At 40.4% G+C, this 25,838-nt stretch overlaps 1 protein-coding gene across 6 annotated transcripts in view; it reads right to left on the bottom strand.

Moving 5' to 3' along the window:
• The window catches only part of trim44 (tripartite motif containing 44), a 130,684-nt gene that overhangs the window by 75,646 nt on the left and 29,200 nt on the right, over positions 1 to 25,838 (bottom strand). For 3 of the 6 annotated variants that reach the window (XM_068045930.1, XM_068045931.1, XM_068045932.1), the window contains exons 2-4: positions 24,537 to 24,614; positions 1,910 to 2,149; positions 1,137 to 1,156 (exon numbers count right to left, since the gene is read on the bottom strand). In XM_068045930.1, coding sequence (XP_067902031.1) covers positions 1,137 to 1,156; positions 1,910 to 2,149; positions 24,537 to 24,614 — 338 coding nt within the window. The remainder of the gene's footprint in view (positions 1 to 1,136; positions 1,157 to 1,909; positions 2,150 to 24,536; positions 24,615 to 25,838) is intronic. The other 3 variants (XM_068045933.1, XM_068045934.1, XM_068045935.1) reach the window with 1 other exon arrangement.

Below are 25,838 nucleotides of genomic sequence, written 5' to 3'. Positions count from 1 at the left end.
GGCTCCTTAGACAGCACCTTCCAACCCGCGACCTCTACCAACTAGAAGGACAAGGGCAGCAAATACATGGGAACACCACCACCTGCAAGTTCCCCTCCAAGTCACACACCATCCTGACTTGGAACTATATCGCCATTCCTTCACTGTTGCTGGGTCAAAATCCTGGAACTCCCTTCCTAACAGCACTGTGGGTATACCTACCCCAAATGGACTGCAGCGGTTCAAGAAGGCAGCTCACCATCATCTTCTCAAGGGCAATTAGGGATGGGCAATAAATGCTGGCCTGGCCAGCATCGCCCACATCCCATGAATGAATTTAAAAAATGTTATGCTGAACCTTTATAAAGCTTTGGTTAGGCCATAACTGGAATACTGCATCTAGTTATGGTCACCACACTTTAGGAAAGATGTGAAGGTCCTTGAGAGGGTGCAGAGGAGATTTACCAGAATGATTCCAGTCATGGGGGATTTTAGTTACAAGGCTAGGTTGGAAAAGCTGGGGTTGTTCTCCTTAGAGCAAAGGAGATTAAGGGGAGATTTGACAGAGGTGTACAAGATTATGACTGGTTTAGATAAGGTAGGCAAAGAAAAGCTCTTCCATTAGCTGATGGTACAAGCACTGGGGAACACAGATTTAAGGGTTTGGGTAAGAGGTATGGGGGGTGGGATGTGAGGAAGAACATTTTTACGCAGCGAGTGGTAATAACTTGGAATTCTCTACCCATGTGAGTGGTGGAAGCAGGGACGATCAATGATTTCAAAAGGAAATTGGATAGGCACGTGCGGGAAATAAACTTGCAGGGCTATGGGGCTAGAGTTAGGAAATGGGACTGACTGGACTGCTCTCCGGAGAGCCAGCATGAACCCGATGGGCTGAATGGCCTCCTTCTGTGCTGTAATGACTCTGTGGCACTCACAGTGACGGTGTCAGTCACTGTATAACACACGGTTACCCTGTCAGTATGTATGGCATGCAGTGACCATGTCAGTCCCTGTATAAAACACAGCGACCGTGTCAGTCCTGTATAAAATGCAGTAGCCATCTATAGGAATCAGAGACCTTGGTGACTGTGCTTCTTGTTGCATACAGTAAAATATTATGGTATTAAAAATGAGGACCATATGAATCACTGTACCTGGGTTTATCTTCAATAACCTGCAAAGAAACAATACAAATAATCAGTTTGAGCCACCTGACTGATGACAATCGCACTGAGTGCTGTTCTGTACATTTGCACATGGGACTTTTTCTCTGCGTTACCCATCTATCAGGAAAAATTACTTGCATTTAGGCAGCATTATAATTGGGCTTGGTGTAAAATGGGCTGCTGGGTCGCTACGGGGCTATTTTGCGCGGCTGCCATTGACCTATTTCACCCCCTTATGATCTGCACCCGATTTCTTGAAGGGTCATGTCCTTCAAGAAAAGCACTTCAGCCATGGAGGCTCAAGTACATCGGGGTATCCAGCTGTCTGCAGGACTGGGCACACATTAAGCTCAATACCTGGCATCCAAGATCAAGAACAGCAAATGCAGGTGGTTAGCAAGCATTTGACTCACACCATCCCAGCAGATGCAAGATAAGTCAAGCGATGTGGAAAAAAATTAAACAGGCAGCTAGGATTTTCAAAATACAGGAAAACTTACTTGAGCAAGTCTGTAATTTTAAAATATTAATTATAACTTCTCTCTCGTGTTCACAGAGGCTTTCTGTTATGCCAAACCAAGTTTTCTACCCGGCCTCTCACCTAACTAGCAGTTGGTACTACCACCAGTGTTGGTGGGGTGCAATTGGGAATTTGAGTGGGAGCTTTAATTCCAATAAGAGTAGTCAGCACCATCCTTATGGGTTTTGCTCATTCAGTCCTTGCACACATATCTACAATTCAGTGAGCAAGCATCCCTTACCTTAGGTTTCAGCAGTGCCAGCTGGTTGAAGGCATTCAGCTGCCTTGTGATCTCCTGCATCTCCTCTGTGAGCTTTTCCATGGTGACGTTTATCTCAGCGATCAGCTCGGCTACATGCGCTGTAGCCACTGCCTCCTGCAGGTCCACCAGGTGCAGGGCCTTGCGCTCTTCCTCAGTCACCAGTTGCCTCATCTTAGCAAATTCCTGCTTAATGCAGTCCTTCATCTGTCCCTGAGTCACCTGCACCAATAAAGGGTCAGTCAGAAAGCACATGGGAAAGACAGTGCAACATTGAATAAGGAAACAATATATCAGAGTATTGTAGCAAGTGAAGGATGAAGTATATATGAATAGGGGCTGTGGCATATCAGGCATAATTACACGGAATAAGCAATGTGCTATATCAGACATTATTACACTGAACAAGGAGCATGGTATGTCAGAAAATATTGCATTGAATAAGGGAGTGCTACAGCAGACATTATTGCACTGAATGCAGGGTGCAATATTGCAGACAATATTGCACTCAATGCAGGGTGCGATATATCAGACAATATTGCACTGAATGCAGGGTACGATATATCAGACAATATTGCACTGAATGCAGGGTGCGATATATCAGACAATATTGCACTGAATGCAGGGTGCGATATATCAGACAATATTACACTGAATGCAGGGTGCGATATATCAGACAATATTACACTGAATGCAGGGTGCGATATATCAGACAATATTGCACTGAATGCAGGGTGTGATATATCAGACAATATTACACTAAATGCAGGGTACGATATACCAGACAATATTGCACTGAATGCAGGGTACGATATATCAGACAATATTACACTGAATGCAGGGTACGATATATCAGACAATATTGCACTCAATGCAGGGTGCGATATCTCAGACAATATTACACTGAATGCAGGGTACGATATATCAGACAATATTGCACTGAATGCAGGGTACGATATATCAGACAGTATTACACTGAATGCAGGGTACGATATATCAGACAATATTGTAATGAATGCAGGGTACGATATATCAGACAATATTATACTCAATGCAGGGTACGATATATCAGACAATATTGCACTGAATGCAGGGTACGATATATCAGACAATATTACACTGAATGCAGGGTACGATATATCAGACAATATTGTAATGAATGCAGGGTACGATATATCAGACAATATTGCACTCAATGCAGGGTGCGATATCTCAGACAATATTCCACTGAATGCAGGGTACGATATATCAGACAATATTACACTGAATGCAGGGTACGATATATCAGACAATATTGCACTGAATGCAGGGTACGATATATCAGACAATATTGCACTGAATGCAGGGTACGATATATCAGACAATATTACACTGAATGCAGGGTACGATATATCAGACAATATTGCACTCACTGCAGGGTGCGATATATCAGACAATATTACACTGAATGCAGGGTGCGATACATCAGACAATATTGCACTGAATGCAGGGTACGATATATCAGACAATATTACACTGAATGCAGGGTGCGATATATCAGACAATATTGCACTGAATGCAGGGTGCGATCTATCAGACAATATTGCACTGAATGCAGGGTGCGATATACCAGACAATATTACACTGAATGCAGGGTGCGATATATCAGACAATATTGCACTGAATGCAGGGTACGATATATCAGACAATATTACACTGAATGCAGGGTACGATATATAAGACAATATTGCACTCACTGCAGGGTGCGATATTTCAGACAATATTACACTGAATGCAGGGTGTGATATATCAGATAATATTGCACTGAATGCAGGGTACGACATATCAGACAATATTGCACTGAATGCAGGGTGTGATATATCAGACAATATTACACTGAATGCAGGGTGTGATATATCAGACAATATTACACTGAATGCAGGGTGTGATATATCAGATAATATTGCACTGAATGCAGGGTGCGATATATCAGACAATATTACACTCAATGCAGGGTGCGATATATCAGATAATATTACACTGAATGCAGGGTGCGATATATCAGACAATATTACACTGAATGCAGGGTACGATATATCAGATAATATTGCACTGAATGCAGGGTGTGATATACCAGACATTATTACACTGAATGCAGGGTACGATATATCAGACAATATTACACTGAATGCAGGGTGTGATATATCAGACAATATTACACTGAATGCAGGGTGCGATATATCAGACAATATTACACTGAATGCAGGGTACGATATGTCAGACAATATTACACTGAATGCAGGGTATGATATATCAGACAATATTGAAATGAATGCAGGGAACGATATATCAGACAATATTGCACTCAATGTAGGGTACGATATATCAGACAATATTACACTGAATGCAGGGTACGATATATCAGACAATATTGCACTCAATGTAGGGTACAATATATCAGACAATATTGCACTCAATGTAGGGTACGATATATCAGACAATATTATACTCAATGCAGGGTACGATATATCAGACAATATTGTAATGAATGCAGGGAACGATATATCAGACAATATTGCACTCAATGTAGGGTACGATATATCAGACAATATTACACTCAATGCAGGGTGCGATATCTCAGACAATATTACACTGAATGCAGGGTATGATATATCAGACAATATTGCACTGAATGCAGGGTACGATATATCAGACAATATTGCACTGAATGCAGGGTACGATATATCAGACAGTATTACACTGAATGCAGGGTACGATATATCAAATAATATTGCACTGAATGCAGGGTACGATATATCAGACAATATTGCACTCACTGCAGGTTGCGATATTTCAGACAATATTACACTGAATGCAGGGTGTGATATATCAGATAATATTACACTGAATGCAGGGTGTGATATATCAGACAATATTACACTGAATGCAGGGTGTGATATATCAGACAATATTACACTGAATGCAGGGTACGACATATCAGACAATATTGCACTGAATGCAGGGTGTGATATATCAGACAATATTACACTGAATGCAGGGTGTGATATATCAGACAATATTACACTGAATGCAGGGTGCGATATATCAGATAATATTGCACTGCATGCAGGGTGCGATATATCAGACAATATTACACTCAATGCAGGGTACGATATACCAGACAATATTACACTGAATGCAGGGTACGATATATCAGACAATATTACACTGAATGCAGGGTACGATATATCAGACAATATTACACTGAATGCAGGGTACGCTATATCAGACAATATTACACTGAATGCAGGGTGTGATATATCAGACAATATTACACTGAATGCAGGGTGTGATATATCAGACAATATTACACTGAATGCAGGGTACGATATATCAGACAATATTGCACTGAATGCAGGGTACGATATATCAGACAATATTACACTGAATGCAGGGTACGATATATCAGACAATATTGCACTGAATGCAGGGTACGATATATCAGACAATATTACACTGAATACAGGGTACGATATATCAGACAATATTGCACTCACTGCAGGGTGCGATATTTCAGACAATATTACACTGAATGCAGGGTGTGATACATCAGATAATATTGCACTGAATGCAGGGTACGACATATCAGACAATATTGCACTGAATGCAGGGTGTGATATATCAGACAATATTACACTGAATGCAGGGTGTGATATATCAGACAATATTACACTGAATGCAGGGTGTGATATATCAGATAATATTGCACTGAATGCAGGGTGCGATATGTCAGACAATATTGCACTGAATGCAGGGTACGATATATCAGATAATATTGCACTGAATGCAGGGTGCGATATATCAGACAATATTACACTGAATGCAGGGTACGATATATCAGATAATATTACACTCAATGCAGGGTGCGATATATCAGACAATATTACACTGAATGCAGGGTACGATATATCAGATAATATTGCACTGAATGCAGGGTACGATATACCAGACAATATTGCACTGAATGCAGGGTGTGATATACCAGACAATATTACACTGAATGCAGGGTGTGATATACCAGACAATATTACACTGAATGCAGGGTACGATATACCAGACAATATTACACTGAATGCAGGGTATGATATATCAGACAATATTGCACTCAATGCAGGTAACGATAGATCAGACAATATTGTACTGAATGCAGGGTACGATATATCAGACAATATTGAAATGAATGCGGGGAACGATATATCAGACAATATTGCACTCAATGCAGGTAACGATAGATCAGACAATATTGTACTGAATGCAGGGTACGATATATCAGACAATATTACACTGAATGCAGGGTACGATATATCAGACAATATTGCACTCAATGTAGGGTACGATATATCAGACAATATTGCACTCAATGTAGGGTACGATATATCAGACAATATTATACTCAATGCAGGGTACGATATATCAGACAATATTGTAATGAATGCAGGGAACGATATATCAGACAATATTGCACTCAATGTAGGGTACGATATATCAGACAATATTACACTCAATGCAGGGTACGATATACCAGACAATATTGCACTGAATGCAGGGTACGATATATCAGACAATATTGCACTGAATGCAGGGTACGATATATCAGACAATATTGCACTCAATGCAGGGTACGATATATCAGACAATATTGTAATGAATGCAGGGAACGATATATCAGACAATATTGCACTCAATGCAGGGTACGATATATCAGATAATATTACACTGAATGCAGGGTACGATATATCAGACAATATTGTAATGAATGCAGGGTACGATATATCAGACAATATTACACTCAATGCAGGGTACGATATATCAGACAATATTGTAATGAATGCAGGGTACGATATATCAGACAATATTACACTCAATGCAGGGTACGATATATCAGACAATATTGCACTCAATGCAGGGTGCGATATCTCAGACAATATTCCACTGAATGCAGGGTACGATATATCAGACAATATTACACTGAATGCAGGGTACGATATATCAGACAATATTACACTGAATGCAGGGTACGCTATATCAGACAATATTACACTGAATGCAGGGTGTGATATATCAGACAATATTACACTGAATGCAGGGTGTGATATATCAGACAATATTACACTGAATGCAGGGTACGATATACCAGACAATATTACACTGAATGCAGGGTACGATATATCAGACAATATTACACTGAATGCAGGGTACGATATATCAGACAATATTACACTGAATGCAGGGTACGCTATATCAGACAATATTACACTGAATGCAGGGTGTGATATATCAGACAATATTACACTGAATGCAGGGTGTGATATATCAGACAATATTACACTGAATGCAGGGTACGATATATCAGACAATATTGCACTGAATGCAGGGTACGATATATCAGACAATATTACACTGAATGCAGGGTACGATATATCAGACAATATTGCACTGAATGCAGGGTACGATATATCAGACAATATTACACTGAATACAGGGTACGATATATCAGACAATATTGCACTCACTGCAGGGTGCGATATTTCAGACAATATTACACTGAATGCAGGGTGTGATACATCAGATAATATTGCACTGAATGCAGGGTACGACATATCAGACAATATTGCACTGAATGCAGGGTGTGATATATCAGACAATATTACACTGAATGCAGGGTGTGATATATCAGACAATATTACACTGAATGCAGGGTGTGATATATCAGATAATATTGCACTGAATGCAGGGTGCGATATGTCAGACAATATTGCACTGAATGCAGGGTACGATATATCAGATAATATTGCACTGAATGCAGGGTGCGATATATCAGACAATATTACACTGAATGCAGGGTACGATATATCAGATAATATTACACTCAATGCAGGGTGCGATATATCAGACAATATTACACTGAATGCAGGGTACGATATATCAGATAATATTGCACTGAATGCAGGGTACGATATACCAGACAATATTGCACTGAATGCAGGGTGTGATATACCAGACAATATTACACTGAATGCAGGGTGTGATATACCAGACAATATTACACTGAATGCAGGGTACGATATACCAGACAATATTACACTGAATGCAGGGTATGATATATCAGACAATATTGCACTCAATGCAGGTAACGATAGATCAGACAATATTGTACTGAATGCAGGGTACGATATATCAGACAATATTGAAATGAATGCGGGGAACGATATATCAGACAATATTGCACTCAATGCAGGTAACGATAGATCAGACAATATTGTACTGAATGCAGGGTACGATATATCAGACAATATTACACTGAATGCAGGGTACGATATATCAGACAATATTGCACTCAATGTAGGGTACGATATATCAGACAATATTGCACTCAATGTAGGGTACGATATATCAGACAATATTATACTCAATGCAGGGTACGATATATCAGACAATATTGTAATGAATGCAGGGAACGATATATCAGACAATATTGCACTCAATGTAGGGTACGATATATCAGACAATATTACACTCAATGCAGGGTACGATATACCAGACAATATTGCACTGAATGCAGGGTACGATATATCAGACAATATTGCACTGAATGCAGGGTACGATATATCAGACAATATTGCACTCAATGCAGGGTACGATATATCAGACAATATTGTAATGAATGCAGGGAACGATATATCAGACAATATTGCACTCAATGCAGGGTACGATATATCAGATAATATTACACTGAATGCAGGGTACGATATATCAGACAATATTGTAATGAATGCAGGGTACGATATATCAGACAATATTACACTCAATGCAGGGTACGATATATCAGACAATATTGTAATGAATGCAGGGTACGATATATCAGACAATATTACACTCAATGCAGGGTACGATATATCAGACAATATTGCACTCAATGCAGGGTGCGATATCTCAGACAATATTACACTGAATGCAGGGTGCGATATATCAGACAATATTACACTCACTGCAGGGTGCGATATATCAGACAGTATTACACTGAATGCAGGGTACGATATATCAGACAATATTGTAATGAATGTAGGGTACGATATATCAGACAATATTACACTCAATGCAGGGAACGAGATATCAGACAATATTGTAATGAATGCAGGGTACGATATATCAGACAATATTGCACTGAATGCAGGGTACGATATATCAGACAATATTGCACTGAATGCAGGGTACGATATAGCAGACAGTATTACACTGAATGCAGGGTACGATATATCAGACAATATTACACTCAATGCAGGGTGTGATATATCAGATAATATTGCACTGAATGCAGGGTGTGATATATCAGACAATATTGCACTAATGCAGGGCGTGATATATCAGACAATATTACACTGAATGCAGGGTGTGATATATCAGACAATATTACACTCAATGCAGGGTGTGATATATCAGATAATATTGCACTGAATGCAGGGTGTGATATATCAGACAATATTGCACTAATGCAGGGTGTGATATATCAGACAATATTGCACTAATGCAGGGTGTGATATATCAGACAATATTGCACTCAATGCAGGGTGCGATATATCAGACAATATTGCACTGAATGCAGGTTACGATATATCAGACAATATTGCACTGAATGCAGGGTACGATATATCAGACAATATTGCACTCACTGCAGGGTGCGATATTTCAGACAATATTACACTGAATGCAGGGTGTGATATATGAAATAATGTCGCACTGAATGCAGGGTACGATATATCAGACAATATTGCACTCACTGCAGGGTGCGATATTTCAGACAATATTACACTGAATGCAGGGTGTGATATATCAGATAATATTGCACTGAATGCAGGGTACGACATATCAGACAATATTGCACTGAATGCAGGGTGTGATATATCAGACAATATTACACTGAATGCAGGGTGTGATATATCAGACAATATTACACTGAATGCAGGGTGCGATATATCAGATAATATTACACTGAATGCAGGTGCGATATATCAAACAATATTACACTGAATGCAGGGTGCGATATATCAGATAATATTACACTGAATGCAGGTGCGATATATCAAACAATATTACACTGAATGCAGGGTGCGATATATCAGATAATATTGCACTGAATGCAGGGTGCGATATATCAGACAATATTACACTCAATGCAGGGTGCGATATATCAGATAACATTACACTGAATGCAGGTGCGATATATCAAACAATATTACACTGAATGCAGGGTGTGATATATCAGACAATATTGCACTCAATGCAGGTAACGATAGATCAGACAATATTGCACTCAATGTAGGGTACGATATATCAGACAATATTGCACTCAATGTAGGGTACGATATATCAGACAATATTGCACTCAATGTAGGGTACGATATATCAGACAATATTGTAATGAATGCAGGGAACGATATATCAGACAATATTACACTCAATGCAGGGTACGAAATATCAGATAATATTGCACTGAATGCAGGGTGTGATATATCAGACAATATTACACTCAATGCAGGGTGTGATATATCAGATAATATTACACTGAATGCAGGGTACGACATATCAGACAATATTGCACTGAATGCAGGGTGTGATATATCAGACAATATTACACTGAATGCAGGGTGTGATATATCAGACAATATTACACTGAATGCAGGGTGTGATATATCAGACAATATTACACTCAATGCAGGGTGTGATATATCAGATAATATTGCACTGAATGCAGGGTGTGATATATCAGACAATATTGCACTAATGCAGGGCGTGATATATCAGACAATATTACACTGAATGCAGGGTGTGATATATCAGACAATATTACACTCAATGCAGGGTGTGATATATCAGATAATATTGCACTGAATGCAGGGTGTGATATATCAGACAATATTGCACTAATGCAGGGTGTGATATATCAGACAATATTGCACTCAATGCAGGGTGCGTTATATCAGACAATATTACACTGAATGCAGGGTACGACATATCAGACAATATTGCACTGAATGCAGGGTGCGATATTTCAGACAATATTGCACTCAATGCAGGGTGCGATATATCAGACAATATTGCACTGAATGCAGGGTACGACATATCAGACAATATTGCACTGAATGCAGGGTGCGATATTTCAGACAATATTGCACTCAATGCAGGGTACGACAGATCAGACAATATTGCACTGAATGCAGGGTGCGATATTTCAGACAATATTGCACTCAATGCAGGGTGCGATATATCAGACAATATTGCACTGAATGCAAGGTGCGATATATCAGACAATATTGCACTGAATGCAGGGTGCGATATTTCAGACAATATTGCACTCAATGCAGGGTGCGATATATCAGACAATATTGCACTGAATGCAGGGTGCGATATTTCAGACAATATTGCACTGAATTCAGGGTACGATATATCAGACAATATTACACTGAATGTAGGGTGTGATATATCAGACAATATTGCACTCACTGCAGGATGTGATATATCACAGGAGCTCTCAACCAAGTGTCCGCTGCTGTAAGGTTTCAAGGAGGCTGCCATAAATAGCCAATAGGAACACTCGTTTCATCCATCATGTCAATCTGCTGTCCTCCTGACTAAGAATCTTTGCCTAACTTGCACTTCTGGGTTAGATGGCCAATCTGGTCGTTTAATCTGCTTGGCACTTTGGATGGCCAATCAGTGCAGTGATTACAGCTGGGTTTGGGTCGGGGGACATTGTTGGGTGTCACAGTTGGCGGAGCAGGGCATCTGGTGCAGAGGGAGGTACACCAGGACTGGGCCAACATGCATTACACGGAGGTTGCCACCAGCTGCATCAAAAAGATAACAAATTTCTTCAATCCATATTGCTGTGGCATATCATAAGGAGCAGCAGCCAGTGAATAATAAATATACAGCAGTAACAACAGAATCACTAAAGCACAGCCTCCTCTGTACACCCACTCACTCCAATGGGTGCCAGTAATGCTGGGGTTTCGGGAATGGTTCAGGTCATGTCCTGTGTTAGTTTATCTCTGACTTGATGGTACTGGAAAAATAAAATTGCATCCAATTTCCAGTTATCGATTAAAGAGGGTGCGATAATATGATTGGGTTTTAAATCATCTGTGTAATAAATCAACTTAATGACTGTTCTGTATTAAGGTAGTTAGTTTTGCTCATTCAAAAATATAAATGTAAACATCACAAGCATTGAGAGATTGTCTCACATTCATGAAAGAACTTGTTGAATGCTCCAGCATTGATGCATTAGCTCAAGATTGTTTCCTCAATTGCCTACTACCTTAAGTTAAACAGACACTAACAGCAGTAAATTGAAATCTATCAAACTGTGTATATGTAAAGTATATGTATATATAGAGTATACATAAAGAGTATATGTATATATCTCTTAAATCTGTAACACAAGTGTGTCCAAAAGCACATATTAATGCAGGCTTTTCTTTTACCCTGTTGACAGGACATAAAAGCCTGTCATTCACTCGTTAGCTCCAGTTTCCAACCTCTCTCAATGCAGCATTCCTGCAGCACTGCACTGGAGATAATGTGATCTATCTTCTAGTCATATTAAATAAAACAAAAATAATAATAAATATATACATTGAATTGTGCAGCTAAATTCTATACAGAAAAAAGTTCCTGTGTTGTGTTACAGGAATCTGTGGAATATTTATAACATAATGGGGGCCTTGAAAACAAAAAGGTTGAGAGCCCATGCTAGATCGCACAATGTTACACTGAAAGAAGGGTGTGCCATAATCAGACAATGTTATGATGAATGAGGGGCGTACTATATCAAACAATATTGCATTGCATGAGGGGTGCAATATATCAGACAATGTCACACTGAATGAGGGGTGTGCTATATCAGACAATAGCAGGAGTAGCAGACAGTGTTGCAGTGAATGAGGAGTGTGATAGGATGAGGCAGTTTTGCAGTAGTCTAAAGGCTTCTTCGCTTGGCATCTGGTTATTATAAAGTGGTACTTGTGGGATCGATGTCGTCACTGGGCACGCATTCCAAACACAAATGCAGAACTGCAGGGGTGCACAATGAGAAATATACTGAGCAGCTCACCCCCATCTCTGACCTCATTCTCTACTGAGGTTGACTGACTACAGGGACACTGTTGTCTGTACAATAAACATTCTTACATCATCTGACAAACCCCATTCATTATCCTCAGAGATTTCATTATAATCAAGGATTTTTCAAGGGGAACAGGTTTCTTCCAGTTGCTGAATTTTGAGAGTGTGTCTGAATATTTTTAAATACTTTCATTTAAAAAAAGGCTTCAATAGAAAATTTTAGTTATTGCATAGACTGCAGATTTTGTGAATAGGAAGAATGACTGTGAGCAGAGCAGCAAAAAAGCAGTGAACCAAGCGAAACCGACAGGGCTGACAGCTTCTGAAAGAAAAGCTTTAATTGAAAGCTTTCTGTTAATCAGACAGTAGCCTGCAGACGGCCCAATTATACAAAGGCCTTGCTTGCCTCCAAGTTCCTTACTGCTGTTGAACACAACTGTGTCAAGGGCAAGAGGCGTCCCAGTAAAGCCTGACGGAGTTGGTGTAAGGATTTGCATGAAATAAACTGATACAGGTGCAGTCAGCCATACTAGCACAAACTGCCTATGAGGCAAGAATGAATGAAGATGGGTTGAAATTTCAAATGCTCTCTACCAGCATGAGACAACACATTGCCAACACTCAGGGCAACAACTGGCGCATTGACCACAGAACAACACCCAAATTTTCTTCTTTTATAGCTTAAATAATTGCTTCCAAAGGACTAGATGGTACCCCCTGCAATAATAATACAGTTTTTTGGGGTCTCGTTCCAAGGTGTAATATTGTCTAATCTATTCAAGCTATGGCTTCTACTGGACTTTTATGCCTGTTGGAACGACGACTGTGAAATCGCCCTCTTGCACTATCGGAGGGTCTTTCCCTGCTATGTGACTGTTTTCTGACAAGACCCCACTATCAGTACTTCCACTGCGCTTTCTTACTCTCCACTCTTTAACCCCATTTTGCCAGTCCATGGACCTTGCTTCTTGGCCATCATCCTGAACATTCAAACAATATTTAAAACTTGCCAGTAGCTTTTCCTGCATGTCACACAACTGTTGCATCCCTCCATTCACTGGACCCCTCTGGAATATATGTCACCCGAGTACCCACTCTGGGCAATTGGCCTTTGGATGTGATAGCTCTGTCCTGTGTACCATGGTCACTCATTACCACTATCCAGCCCTTGATCAACGTACTCTGTTCCTTATGAACTTCATCACAAAACAAATGAGCATTTGAGGTACAAGGTGTTGTGTTTACTTCTATCAGAGGCTCAGATTAATTCCAATTAATCGTGTAGAATGAACCTTCACAGTTTGATTACCATATTTGATAAGTACTGTCTTACCATCACGACCTATTACCTTACCAAAACCATTCCATTCCCTATGACCTCTTTTATAATGCACTAAATCTCCTGATTAAAATTCTGCCTCAGGTGCTCTGATACGATGCCTTAGTGCTCTCTGAATTTTCTCCGAGACCTCAGCCTTGATGAAAGTCTATCTCCCTGCATGTAAAACATTGAAATGTGCAGAAAAAATGGAACTAACTGTAGTACTTTCTAGAGCAGGAGGACTATCATTCAAAAAAGAAGGCAATTTGGGATTTCACCCATATTGATAGGCACTATATCCTCCAGTCATCTCGAGGGAATTCTTTGCATGAACCACCCATGCCAGGGCTGTTGTCAACTTACATTTTGGTTGCTCAGCTAAAATTTTATGCAGTATTTCATCGATCGCTGCATGATTCCTTTCCCAGAGCTCATTGCTGAAAGGACTTTCAGCTGCGGTATTCATGACCATGATGTTCAAATTTTCACACATTTCATTTGGATTCATCATTATCTTCATCCTCTTCCTCAGAATCCTCTGTCATGTGTCATTTCAAGAGCACTGCCTTTCCACTTACAGCAGTTCACTGCTGAATGATACTTCGAAACACCTACTAACCTCGGGCATTTCTGGGATTAATTTGCCTATTACTGCTGTTCCGATTCTGTCTTCTGCTGTAATAGCCAGATCTGCTAAAGGTGTGTTCATTCTGCCTGCCTTTAACCCTTCCATTATATTGACACTTATGTTCAGTATCTGGCCCATTTGGAAATATGGCAATCATTGAGTCCTCTATTCTTGTGTCAGCACAGAATGTCCTATTTGTTCCAAGAAGGCTGAAAGAAATGACCGTTTCCCGAGGATATTTTCAAGACAGCAGACATCTGATCCAATAGGGACCCTCTCTCTAAGAATCTAACACCAGTTAGAACCAGTAGCCTGTCCATATGAGACACCTTAGTACAATCCAGCAATTTAAATGCTTGTACTGATCCAGGGTTGCCCAAATTGAATTTCTTCAATTTTTTAAAGTCTATGACATGTTCCTTCAGGGAATGACCATCTGTTTTCTGAAATATATTAACATCTGACCACACCTCATAGGCGTTTAACAGATCATCTTTCTTGTAAATTTCATTCAACTAATAGAAGGTTCAAACCTTTATCACTATTCAGCTGATAGACATCCATCTCACAAAAGACTTCTGACTTTACCTTTTGTAGGAAGCAGGAACACCAAGGCCATCCTTTGTTTCCTCTTTGATAGGGATGTAACCCATGTCCACATATCCACTTCATTCTCCCATTGGTCATATGGTTCAGATTCTGAGAATATTGGAGGGTAATCAAACCCCAGCAATTTACAGTTAGTTTCTGCCAATTTGTGCAATGGCATGTTAGTTTTCTGTCTGATTTATTTTTTCTTACCTTCCGATCTTAACCTTTAGGCAACCATTCTCTGCTACTGTTATATTCCAGAAAGCCAGTTGGTGAAGAATAGAACTTGAGCCAAACTTTACACACTTTCACATGCATTTATTTGCACAGCTACAGATAATAAGCAAGCACCTGCTAACCTCACAACCACAATTTAAATCTATGTCTAATTATAGGGGCACAAGTGAATCCCCAGTTAATGCCTTCCACCTTCATACAATTAAGCACAATTAATATAGAATTAACACAGAGTTCCAATAATGGCACAGGTCGATGGACGGAGGTCATGAGTTTGGGTGGTCTCAACCAATTCCTGCAAGGCATGGGAATTAAGTGACTTGCTCATTCGGAGAGCCGGCGCAGACACGATGGGCCGAATGGCCTCCTTCGGCACTGTAACAATTCTGTGATTCTGTGAACACAACAACCTCACCTGCACCAATATCATAAGATGACGGACATGGGAAATGGGATGGGAAGGGTAATTAGCTCTGAGACTGAGGTTAAAGCACATTGACCGGACAGCTTTGCCTTGAATTTCATTAAGCAATAACTAACTTGGCAGTATTTGATAGGACAGTGTCAAGGAAGCTTTGCCTTTCTTCTATCATGTGCTACACCTGCTCTGGGAGCATTTGATGAGGCAATGTCAAGGGTGCTTTGCTCCACATCTAACCTGTGCTATGCCTGATTTACCAACACTGGGTACAAAACATGGAAGGCGCTCCTTTCCTCAGTGCTGAGGTCAGAATTTGACAGGCGTAATAATAATCAAACAATAAAAAGTGACAGATTCCTACCTGGGGTAGCTCATTACCTGACAAATTAGATTGTTGGAATAAAAGGAGGTATTTTCTACACTGCTTTAATGCCAGTGAGAGATTATAGGTCCTGAAGCTACTGTGGGCACAGGCTGCAGCAAATGGCACGACAAAGGCAGCATGCAGGATGGTGCTGGGGCAGTGGGTAATGCAATGTTACTGACGTCAGGGTGTGTTGTGGAATATTGACAATAAGGGAACTTGAAAAGCAAATAGATTATTTAGAAAAAAATTAAAATGCAAATTTGGGGCACACCTCATTAAAATAAATCCCTATCCTAAAATCTTAAAAACAATAACTATCAATTGGATTCTGATCAAAGCCCAATGTCCTGAGTTCAACTTTATTACCATATTTCTGCTACACCTTTCTTTTATTCTACTGGCTCATCCAAGTAACTTTTATTCACCCCCACAGACAAAGTGGTCCAACTGTGGTTAACACGAGGAGTTAGAAGTAATATCAGATCAAAGGAAGAGGCTTATAATGTTGCCAAAAGAGTTGTAAGCCTGAGGATTGGAAGGATTTTAGAATTCAGCAAAGGAGGACCAAGAAATTGATAAGGAAGAGAAAATGAGAGTAGATTAGCAAGAGACATAAAAATAGGTTATAAATGTTTCTGTAGGTCTGTAAATAGGAAGAGATTAGTGAAAGTCAATGTGAGCCCATTAGAGGCATAGACAGCTGAAATTATAATGGGAAATAAAGAAATGGCAGAGACATTAAACAAATAGTTTGTATCTCTTTTCACAGTAGAAAACACAAAAATCATTTCGGAAATAATGGTGAACCAAGGTCTAGCGAGATTGAGGAACTTAAAGAAATCAGTCTAATATTGCGATCAGGTGAGAAAGGGGTCCAGGGCTCTCCTCTCAGCCTCTTCCTGGTTTGGCCGTAAAAGGGTTTAACTTTTAAAACACAGTGTTTTTAGTAGCTTCCCCTCAGTGAGTCCTTGCTCACTGCTGTCTAATTGTGATTGCAAAGAAATCAACCAGACAGGTTTTCTCAGATTTAAACAGGAAAGGTGTAAGTTTATGAACCTTAAAACTCTAACTCAGTTAAAACTAATAAAAATATGCGATGCACATGCGATAAACACGCATGCAAACAGAGACAGAAAAGGAGAAAGAATCAAAGGGGAAGGGTTTGAAGCAATAGCTGGAGTTCAGTTACTGGCTTTGGATTTGATCTAAAGTCTTTGATTGTCTTGCAGTTCTCGTTGGGGCCCAGTGCACATTTTCAAACTTGTTTTGCTGGTCTTCTGTATTGAGGCTTGAGTTACTTCCATGGGTCCCTGGAACTTTGCGAGAGAGAGGGAGAGAGAGAGAGAGGCTCTCTGCTTGAAGGTCAGTTGCAGTCTCTTCCCAAACTGTTCTGTGAGGACAATTCAATTAACTCCAGGTTGGCCAGCAGGTTAGTTCCTTGTTCAGAGCAGCCTCACCTGCGAGATTTGTAGATTCCTTCACGCTTACCAGTTGCTGTCAGTGGGGGTGGTGGTAGAATGCTGGCTCAATGGCTCTCAATGTCTCTTGATCATAGCGAATGTAACTCCCAAAAAGGGAGGGAGACAGAAAGCAGGAAACTAAAGGCCAGTTAGCCTAACATCTGCCTTAGGGAAAATGTTAGAAGCTATTGTTACAGCAGGGCATATAGAAAAATTCAAGGTAATCAGGCATAGTCAACAGGGTTTTGTGAAAGGGAAATCATGTTGAACAAATTTATTGGGGTTCTTTGAGGGAGTTACATGTGCTGTGGATAAAGGGGAACCGGTGGATGTATTGTACTTCGATTTCCAGAAGGCATTTGATAAGGTGCCACATCAAAGGTTATTGCAAAAAATAAAAGCTCATGGTGTAGGGGGTAACATACTGACATGGATAGAAGATTGGTTACCTAACAGGAAACAGTAGGCATAAATGGGTCATTTTCTGGTCGGCAAGATGTAACGAGTGGTGTGCCACAGGGATCTGTGCTGGGGCCTCAACTTTTTACAATTTATATAAATAACTTAGATGAAGGTACCGAAGGTATGGTTGCTAAATTTGCTGATGACACAAAGATAGGTAGGAAAGTAACTTGTGAAGAGGACATAAGGAGGCTACAAAGGGATATAGATAGGTCAAGTGAGTGGGCAAAGACCTGGCAAATGGAGTATAATGTGGGAAAATGTGAAATTGTCCACTTTGGCAGGAAGAATAAAAAAGCATATTATCTAAATGGTGAAAGATTGCAGAGCTCGGAGAAGCAGAGGGATCTGGGTGTACTTGTGCATGAATCACAAAAGAATAGTATGCAGGTACAGCAAGTAATTAGGAAAGCTAATAGAATGTTATCGTTTATCGCAAGGGGAATTGAATACAAAAGTAGGGAGGTTATGCTTCAGCTATACAGGGCATTGGAGAGACCACATCTGGAGTACTGTGAACAGTACTGGTCTCCTTATTTAAGGAAGGATGTAAATGTATTGGAGACTGTTCAGAGAAGGTTGACTAGACTAATACCTGGAATGGGTGGGCTGTCTTATGAGGAAAGATTGGATAGACTAGGCTGGAATTTAGAAGAGTAAGAGGCAACTTGATTGAAACATATAAGCTCCTGAGGGATCTTGACAGGGTGGATGTGCAAAGGATGTTTCCCCTTGTGAGAGAATCTAGAACTTGGGCTCACTGTTTAAAAATAAGGGGTCACCCATTTAAGACAGAGATGAGGAAAATTTTCTCTCCGAGGGTTGTGAGTCTTTGGAATTCTCTCCCTCAAAAGGCGGTGGAAGCAGAGTCTTTGAATATTTTTAAGGCAGAAGTAGATAGATTCTTGATAAGCAAGGGGGCGGAAGGTTATCGGGGGTAGGTGGAAATGTGGAGTAATCAGTTCAGCCATGAACTTATTGAATGGCAGAGTAGGCTTGAAGGGGCGAGTGGCCTACTCCTGCTCTTAATTCGTATGTTCGTATGTATCATCACTATTGACAAAACCCATCTGGCTAATTGAATCAGGGAATACTCCCATTGGCTTCTTCATGCAACTGTCTTTTAGAATGCAAATGTGCAGCCATGTTTTCAGCCACTGCTGCGGTCTTTTTAAACAAGTTATTTCAAGTCCAGTAACAGTTCAAAAATAATGTTCCATATGATGAAATTAATATGTCTCATTTTGGCAGGTGTGATTTCTGTCACAATAAGTAAAGAAATAGGACTGGAAAAATTAGTGGGACTAAGTGATGACAGATCCCCTGGATTGGACGACCTGCATCCTAGGGCTTTAAAAGAGGTAGCTGCAGAGATAGTGGTTTTGATCTTCCAGAATTCCTCAGATTTTAAAACAGTTCCCAAGAATTGGAAGGTAGCAAACATAACCCTGCCAGTAAAAAAGAAGGAAGACAGAAAATGGGGAACTCTAGGCCAGTTAGGCTACCATCAGTAATAGGCAAATAGATTCTATAATTAGGGATGTGGCAACAGGGCACTACGAAAATCATAATATGATTAAGCTGAGTCGACACAAATTTATGAAAGGGAAATCGTGTTGGGTAATTCTGTTGAGATTTTTGAGGATGTAACTAGAAAGATGGATAAGGGGGAACCAGTGAATGTGGTGTATTTGGATTTTCAAAAAGTATTCAATAAGGTGCCACACAAGAGGTTATTGCACAAAATTAGGACTATTGGGATTGGGGATAATATACTAGCATGGATTGAGGATTAGTTAAGGGACTGAAAACAGAGATGAGGAATAATTGAGATATTTTCGAGTTGGCAGGCTGTAAATAGCGGGATACCACATCCATCAGTACTTGGGCCTCAGCTATTTATAATCTATATTAATGACTTAGATTGGATGACTGAATGTAACGCATCCAAGTTTGCTGACAGTACAAAGTTAGGTGGGAAAGTAAGCGGTGAGGAGGACGCAAAGAGGCTGCAGAGGGATTTAGACAGGTTGGGTGCGTGGGCAAGAACATGGCAGATGGAATACAATGTGGCAAAGAGTGAAGCAATCCACTTTGATGGGAAAAATAAAATACAGAATATTTTTTGAATGGTGTGAAACTGGGAAACATTTGATTCAAAGGAACCTGGACGTCCTTGTACATGAATCACAGAAAATTAACATTCAGGTATAGCAACCAATTTGGAAGGCAAATGGTATGTTAGCTTTTCATGGAATCATAGAACAGCTACAGCACAGGAGGTGGTAATTCTGCCTGTCATGTCCGTGCTGGCTCTCTGCAAGAGCAACTCACCTAGTCCCATTCCCCCACCTTTTTCCCCCGTCGTCTTGCAATTTTTTTCTCTTCGGATAATTATCCAGTTCTCTTTTGAAGGCCTCGATTGAATCTGCCTCCACCACACTTTACGCAGTGCATTCCAGATCCTAACCACTCACTATATAAAAATGTTTTTCCTCATGTCACTGTTGCTTGTTTTGTCAATCGTCTTAGATCGGTGCCCTCTGGTTCTGGATCCTTACGCCAATGGGAACAGTTTCTGTCTATCTACTCTGTCTAGACCCCACATGATTTTGTACACCTCTATCAAATCTCCTCTTAATCTTCTCTTCTCCAAGGAGAACAGACCCAACTTCTCCAACCTATCCACATAACTGAAGTTCCTCTTCCCTGGAACCATTCTCATGAATCTTTTCTGCACTCTCTCCAATACCTTAACATCCTTCTGACAGTGAAGTGCCCAGAACTGGACACAATACTCCAGTTGAGGCCAAATCAGTGTTTTATACAGGGGGTTTATCATAATTTCCTTGTTTTTGTACTCCATGCCACTATTTATAAAGCCCAGGATCCCATATATTTCATTAACCGTTTTCTCAACCTGCCCTGCAACCTTCAATGATTTGTGCACACATACCTCCAGGACCTTCTGTTCCTGCACCGGTTTTAAAATTATACCCTTTAATTTATATTGCCTCCCCTCATTCTTCCTACCAAAATGAATCACTTTTCTGCATTAAATTTCATCTGTCACTTGTCTGCCCATTCCACCAGCCTGTCTATGCCCTCTTGAAGTTTATCACCATCCTCCTCACAGTTCACAATAATTCCAAGCTTCATGTCATACACAAAATTTGAAATTGTGTCTGTACACCCAAGTCTAGGTCATTAATATATATCAAGAAAAGCAGGGGTCCCAACACTGACCCCTGGGGAACCCCACTGTGTAACTTCCTCCAGCCTGAAAAACAACTGTTCACAACTACTTTCTATTTCTTGTCACTCAGCCAATTTTGTGTCCATGCTGCTACAGTCCTTTTAATTCCATGGGCATTTTGTTCCAAAGGAATTAGAATACAAGAGTAAAATTCAACAGGGCATTGGTGAGGCCACAACCGGACTACTGTGTGCAGTTTTGATCTCCTTACCCAAGATAGACAATGCTTGCTGTAGAGGGAGTGCAACGAAGGTTCACTAGTCTGGTTCCTGGGATGAGTGGATTGTCCTATGAGAGGAAATTGAGTACAAGGCCTATATTCCCTGGAGTTTACAAGTATGTGAGGTGATCTGATTGAAACAACTAAAATTCTTAATGGTCTTGACAAGGTTGATGCTGAGAAAATGTTTCACCAGGGTAGAGGATCTAGAACACAGCTTCACCATCTCAGAATAAGAGATCGGCCATTTAGGACTGAGATGAGAAGAAATTTCTCAACTCAAACGGTTGTGAATCTTTGGAGAGCAGTGGATGCTCCGTCATTGAGTATATTCAAGACAAAGGTCGATAGATTTTTGGGTATTAAGGGAATTAAGGGATACAGGGAGAGTGTGGAACATGGAGTTGAGTTAGAAGATCAGCCATGATCTTATTGAATGTCACAGCAGGCTTGAAGGGCCAAATGGTCTACTCCTGCTCATATTTCTTATGTTGTTATATTCATGTTTGAGCATTAATCATGAGCGCTGCAGGATTATTCAACAAGCAAGCTTGAAACTATCCTAACCTGACATTCCCACAGGAATAGAAATCTCAGCAAATGTTTCCTTCCCAACATAAGAGGCCCAACGTCAACCGTCAGGAAGCTCAGCACAGGCCATGGAGCCTGGTAACAATATCACTAACACAGGCCCAGCATCAACCGTCAGGAAGCTCAGCACAGGCCATGGAGCCTGGTAACAATATCACTAACACAGGCCCAGCATCAACCGTCAGGAAGCTCAGCACAGGCTAAGAATCAAACCAGGGACTTTACTGGTCTGTAAGATTGAGCTATTCATTGCATAATTTGCTGATGCGTTAGGGCTCCGGCATTTCGCAATGCACCCCCCTCCCCACCCCACCCCGACTTGCATTTATATAGCCCCTTTCACAACCTCAGGACAGGATGTCCCAAACCGCTTTACAGCCAATGAAATACCTTTGAGATGTAGTCACCATTGTAATGAAGGCAATAGCTTCTGCTGGGATATGATTCTATACCCACCAACACCCCTCCCAATCAGCAACTCTTAATGTTGGAACCTATCACTGACTGCAGCATTCTACTCAACTGCAAGAGGCATTGTATGCAGGTCTAACCCACAGTGTTGTATTCTCTAACAAGTGTCACTGCAAAGTGACCAGCAGGGGATATCTTCCCAGGAGGACTGAAGTACCTCAACCTAGCTTAGGTCAGCTCATTTGGCAAACAGCCAGAGTCCAACCTGGGTCTTTTCAGTCTGTGTGGTTCAGTTACACATTGAGCTATCCCTTGTGGCAAACTGAATTCTAGGCCAATGACACCACTAGTCTCAGTTACACTGAAGGCACAGTCAGAATCTAGTGATTAGGAAAATTTTGTTGGAGAGAAAGCATTGCTCAAGTCATCAAGGCTACTCGCCATACTTTGTGATTAATCTTGGTAAACCTTTCCCACCTTGATGAGACCTTGGTTCAGCAGCTTATTCATGGCACAGTATATCCACTGTTGTTAACTGCTGCTCCAACATCACCCTGTGTGCATCAGTAAAGGTACATCATCCATAGAAAATATATACATTATATAGCATTTTTCACAACCTCAGGGCATCTCAAAATGTTTTACAGCCAGTTAAGTACTTTTGAAGTGTAGTCACTATTGTAATGTAGGAAACACGGCAGTCAATTTGAGCAAAGCAAGATCACACAATTAGCAATGTGATGATGACCAGATAATCTGTTTATGCGATGCTGGTTGAGAGATAAATATTGACAAGGACACCGGGGAGTACCTGCTGCTCTGCTCTGAATAGTGGTATGGGATCTTTTACGTCGACCAGAGAGGGCAGATGGAGCATTGGTTTAACATCTCATCTGAAAGACAGCATTTCAGACAGTGCAGCACTCCCTCAATGCTGCATTGAAGTTTTGGCCTGGATTATCTGTTCAATTCACTGGAGTTGGGCAGGAACCCACAGCCTTCTGATTAGAAACGACAGTGCTACCACTGAGCCAGGGTTGACAGGATCTTGTGACGGATGGTGGATGAACTGTATTCTAGTTGAAAAAGTTAAGGCAGACTAAAAAAACCTCCCTCACTGTATTTATTTGTAAAGTGACTTTGTAACCACTGAATAAAGAACAAACTTGAAAAATATATACATACACATACCTTTTAAGAACACCTCAAATTGCTTCATATACAATTAATTACATTGAAATGCTGTGAGTGTTGATAAATAGGCAAATGTTGCAAATAGCAATGTCTTACAAACAGCAATGGTGTTGACTGAGGGAGGAATATTGCCAGGACATGAGGAGAACTCTTGATTTCCCTTGTATTGGGCTATGGGGTATCCACCTGAACATCTAACATGTTATCTGAAGAACGGCATCTGTTGTTGGCTTGAGTGTGAGAAAATATCTATGAAGGAAGAATGGAGCTGAGAGCAAGGCACTTACATCAGGGTCAGAGCTTTTCATCTTCAACCGGTCCACCATTTCCAGCATGGCAGCCTTCAGGTCAATGGGAGGTCGACTCTAAGGAAGAGGAAAGGAGTGAGGTTACAAAGAGCTCTAAAGACACCCCAGCTTTTCATCTAGCTTTTAATGCCATGGTTACAAGGCACTAGGGATATCCCAATGCCATTTCATTTTCATGTGTACAAACCCTTTGTGTTCTACAAGAAGGATATTGTGATGGATTTAAAATAGTGGATATAATGTTTATGCCTTTGAAATCGGAACTAAAATAAATAATTCCCTAAACGGAGCGGATTAAAGTGAAGAGGGGAGGACAACAGAGAAACGTCTTGTCTGATAGTCTAACTACTGTTACAAAGAGTACATGGTAAGTTGCAGCTTTTTTTTTTGGAAAGCTGGATGATTTTTTTTTGTGCTTCTTTGCAGAAATGAAAGAGACAATTTCATGTCTGGATCATTTCATTTTGGGACCAAAGGAATATTATTTGGGCAAGAGTGGAGACTAGTTGAAGTTAACACCTTATTCATTGTGGGACATCACAAGAGACTCTGTACCTGGTGCAAGTAAATCACAAACCCTGTCCTTTATAAATGGAGATCTTCCCCCTTTTGGTGATAACACACCATCTTTCGGTGTAGGCTGTCACAGCGATAATAAAACTCTCCAACATCAATCAGAAAAGTCATTCTTGCCAGCACTTATGATAATTTTTCTCTCTCCCTTCTATCCCTGTGAGCCATGTACATTAAGTGCAAAATTGATAAATAGTTAACAGAAGAGATAGTGTTGGCAGTCCTGTAAAATAATTCAAAGTACTAGCATTGATTAGCGCCCTTTCACACAGACTCTGACAAACTATCATTTCTGAAATTTCATGAGATTGACAAAGAGTTGAATCCAGTTGGCAGGGTTAGAAGTATCCATAATCTCTACTATTAGCAGAAAGGGAACAGCTCAGATAAAGGGGCCTTCATTTACACAGCACTTTATCACTTGTGCAGAAACATTTCGGGAGTGATCTACATACAGTTTGAAACTTTGCAATGCAGTCACTACTATTAAGTGGGTAGTAGTAGCTAAAAATATCCCAAAGCAACAATGAGATGAAAGGGTCACTGACCCGAAACGTTAACTCTGCTTCTCTTTCCACCGATGCTGCCAGACCTGCTGAGTGATTCCAGCATTTCTTGTTTTTGTATGAGATGAATGAGCGGGCCATCTTTTTTAGTTAATATTGCCAGGAACTGCCAGCTTCCCAGACGAAAGGACAACATTCTCAC

Source organism: Heterodontus francisci, chromosome 14 (assembly GCF_036365525.1).
Source record: "Heterodontus francisci isolate sHetFra1 chromosome 14, sHetFra1.hap1, whole genome shotgun sequence".
Taxonomy (NCBI): Eukaryota; Metazoa; Chordata; class Chondrichthyes; order Heterodontiformes; family Heterodontidae; genus Heterodontus; species Heterodontus francisci.
This window is presented reverse-complemented; position numbering and strand designations above follow the sequence as displayed.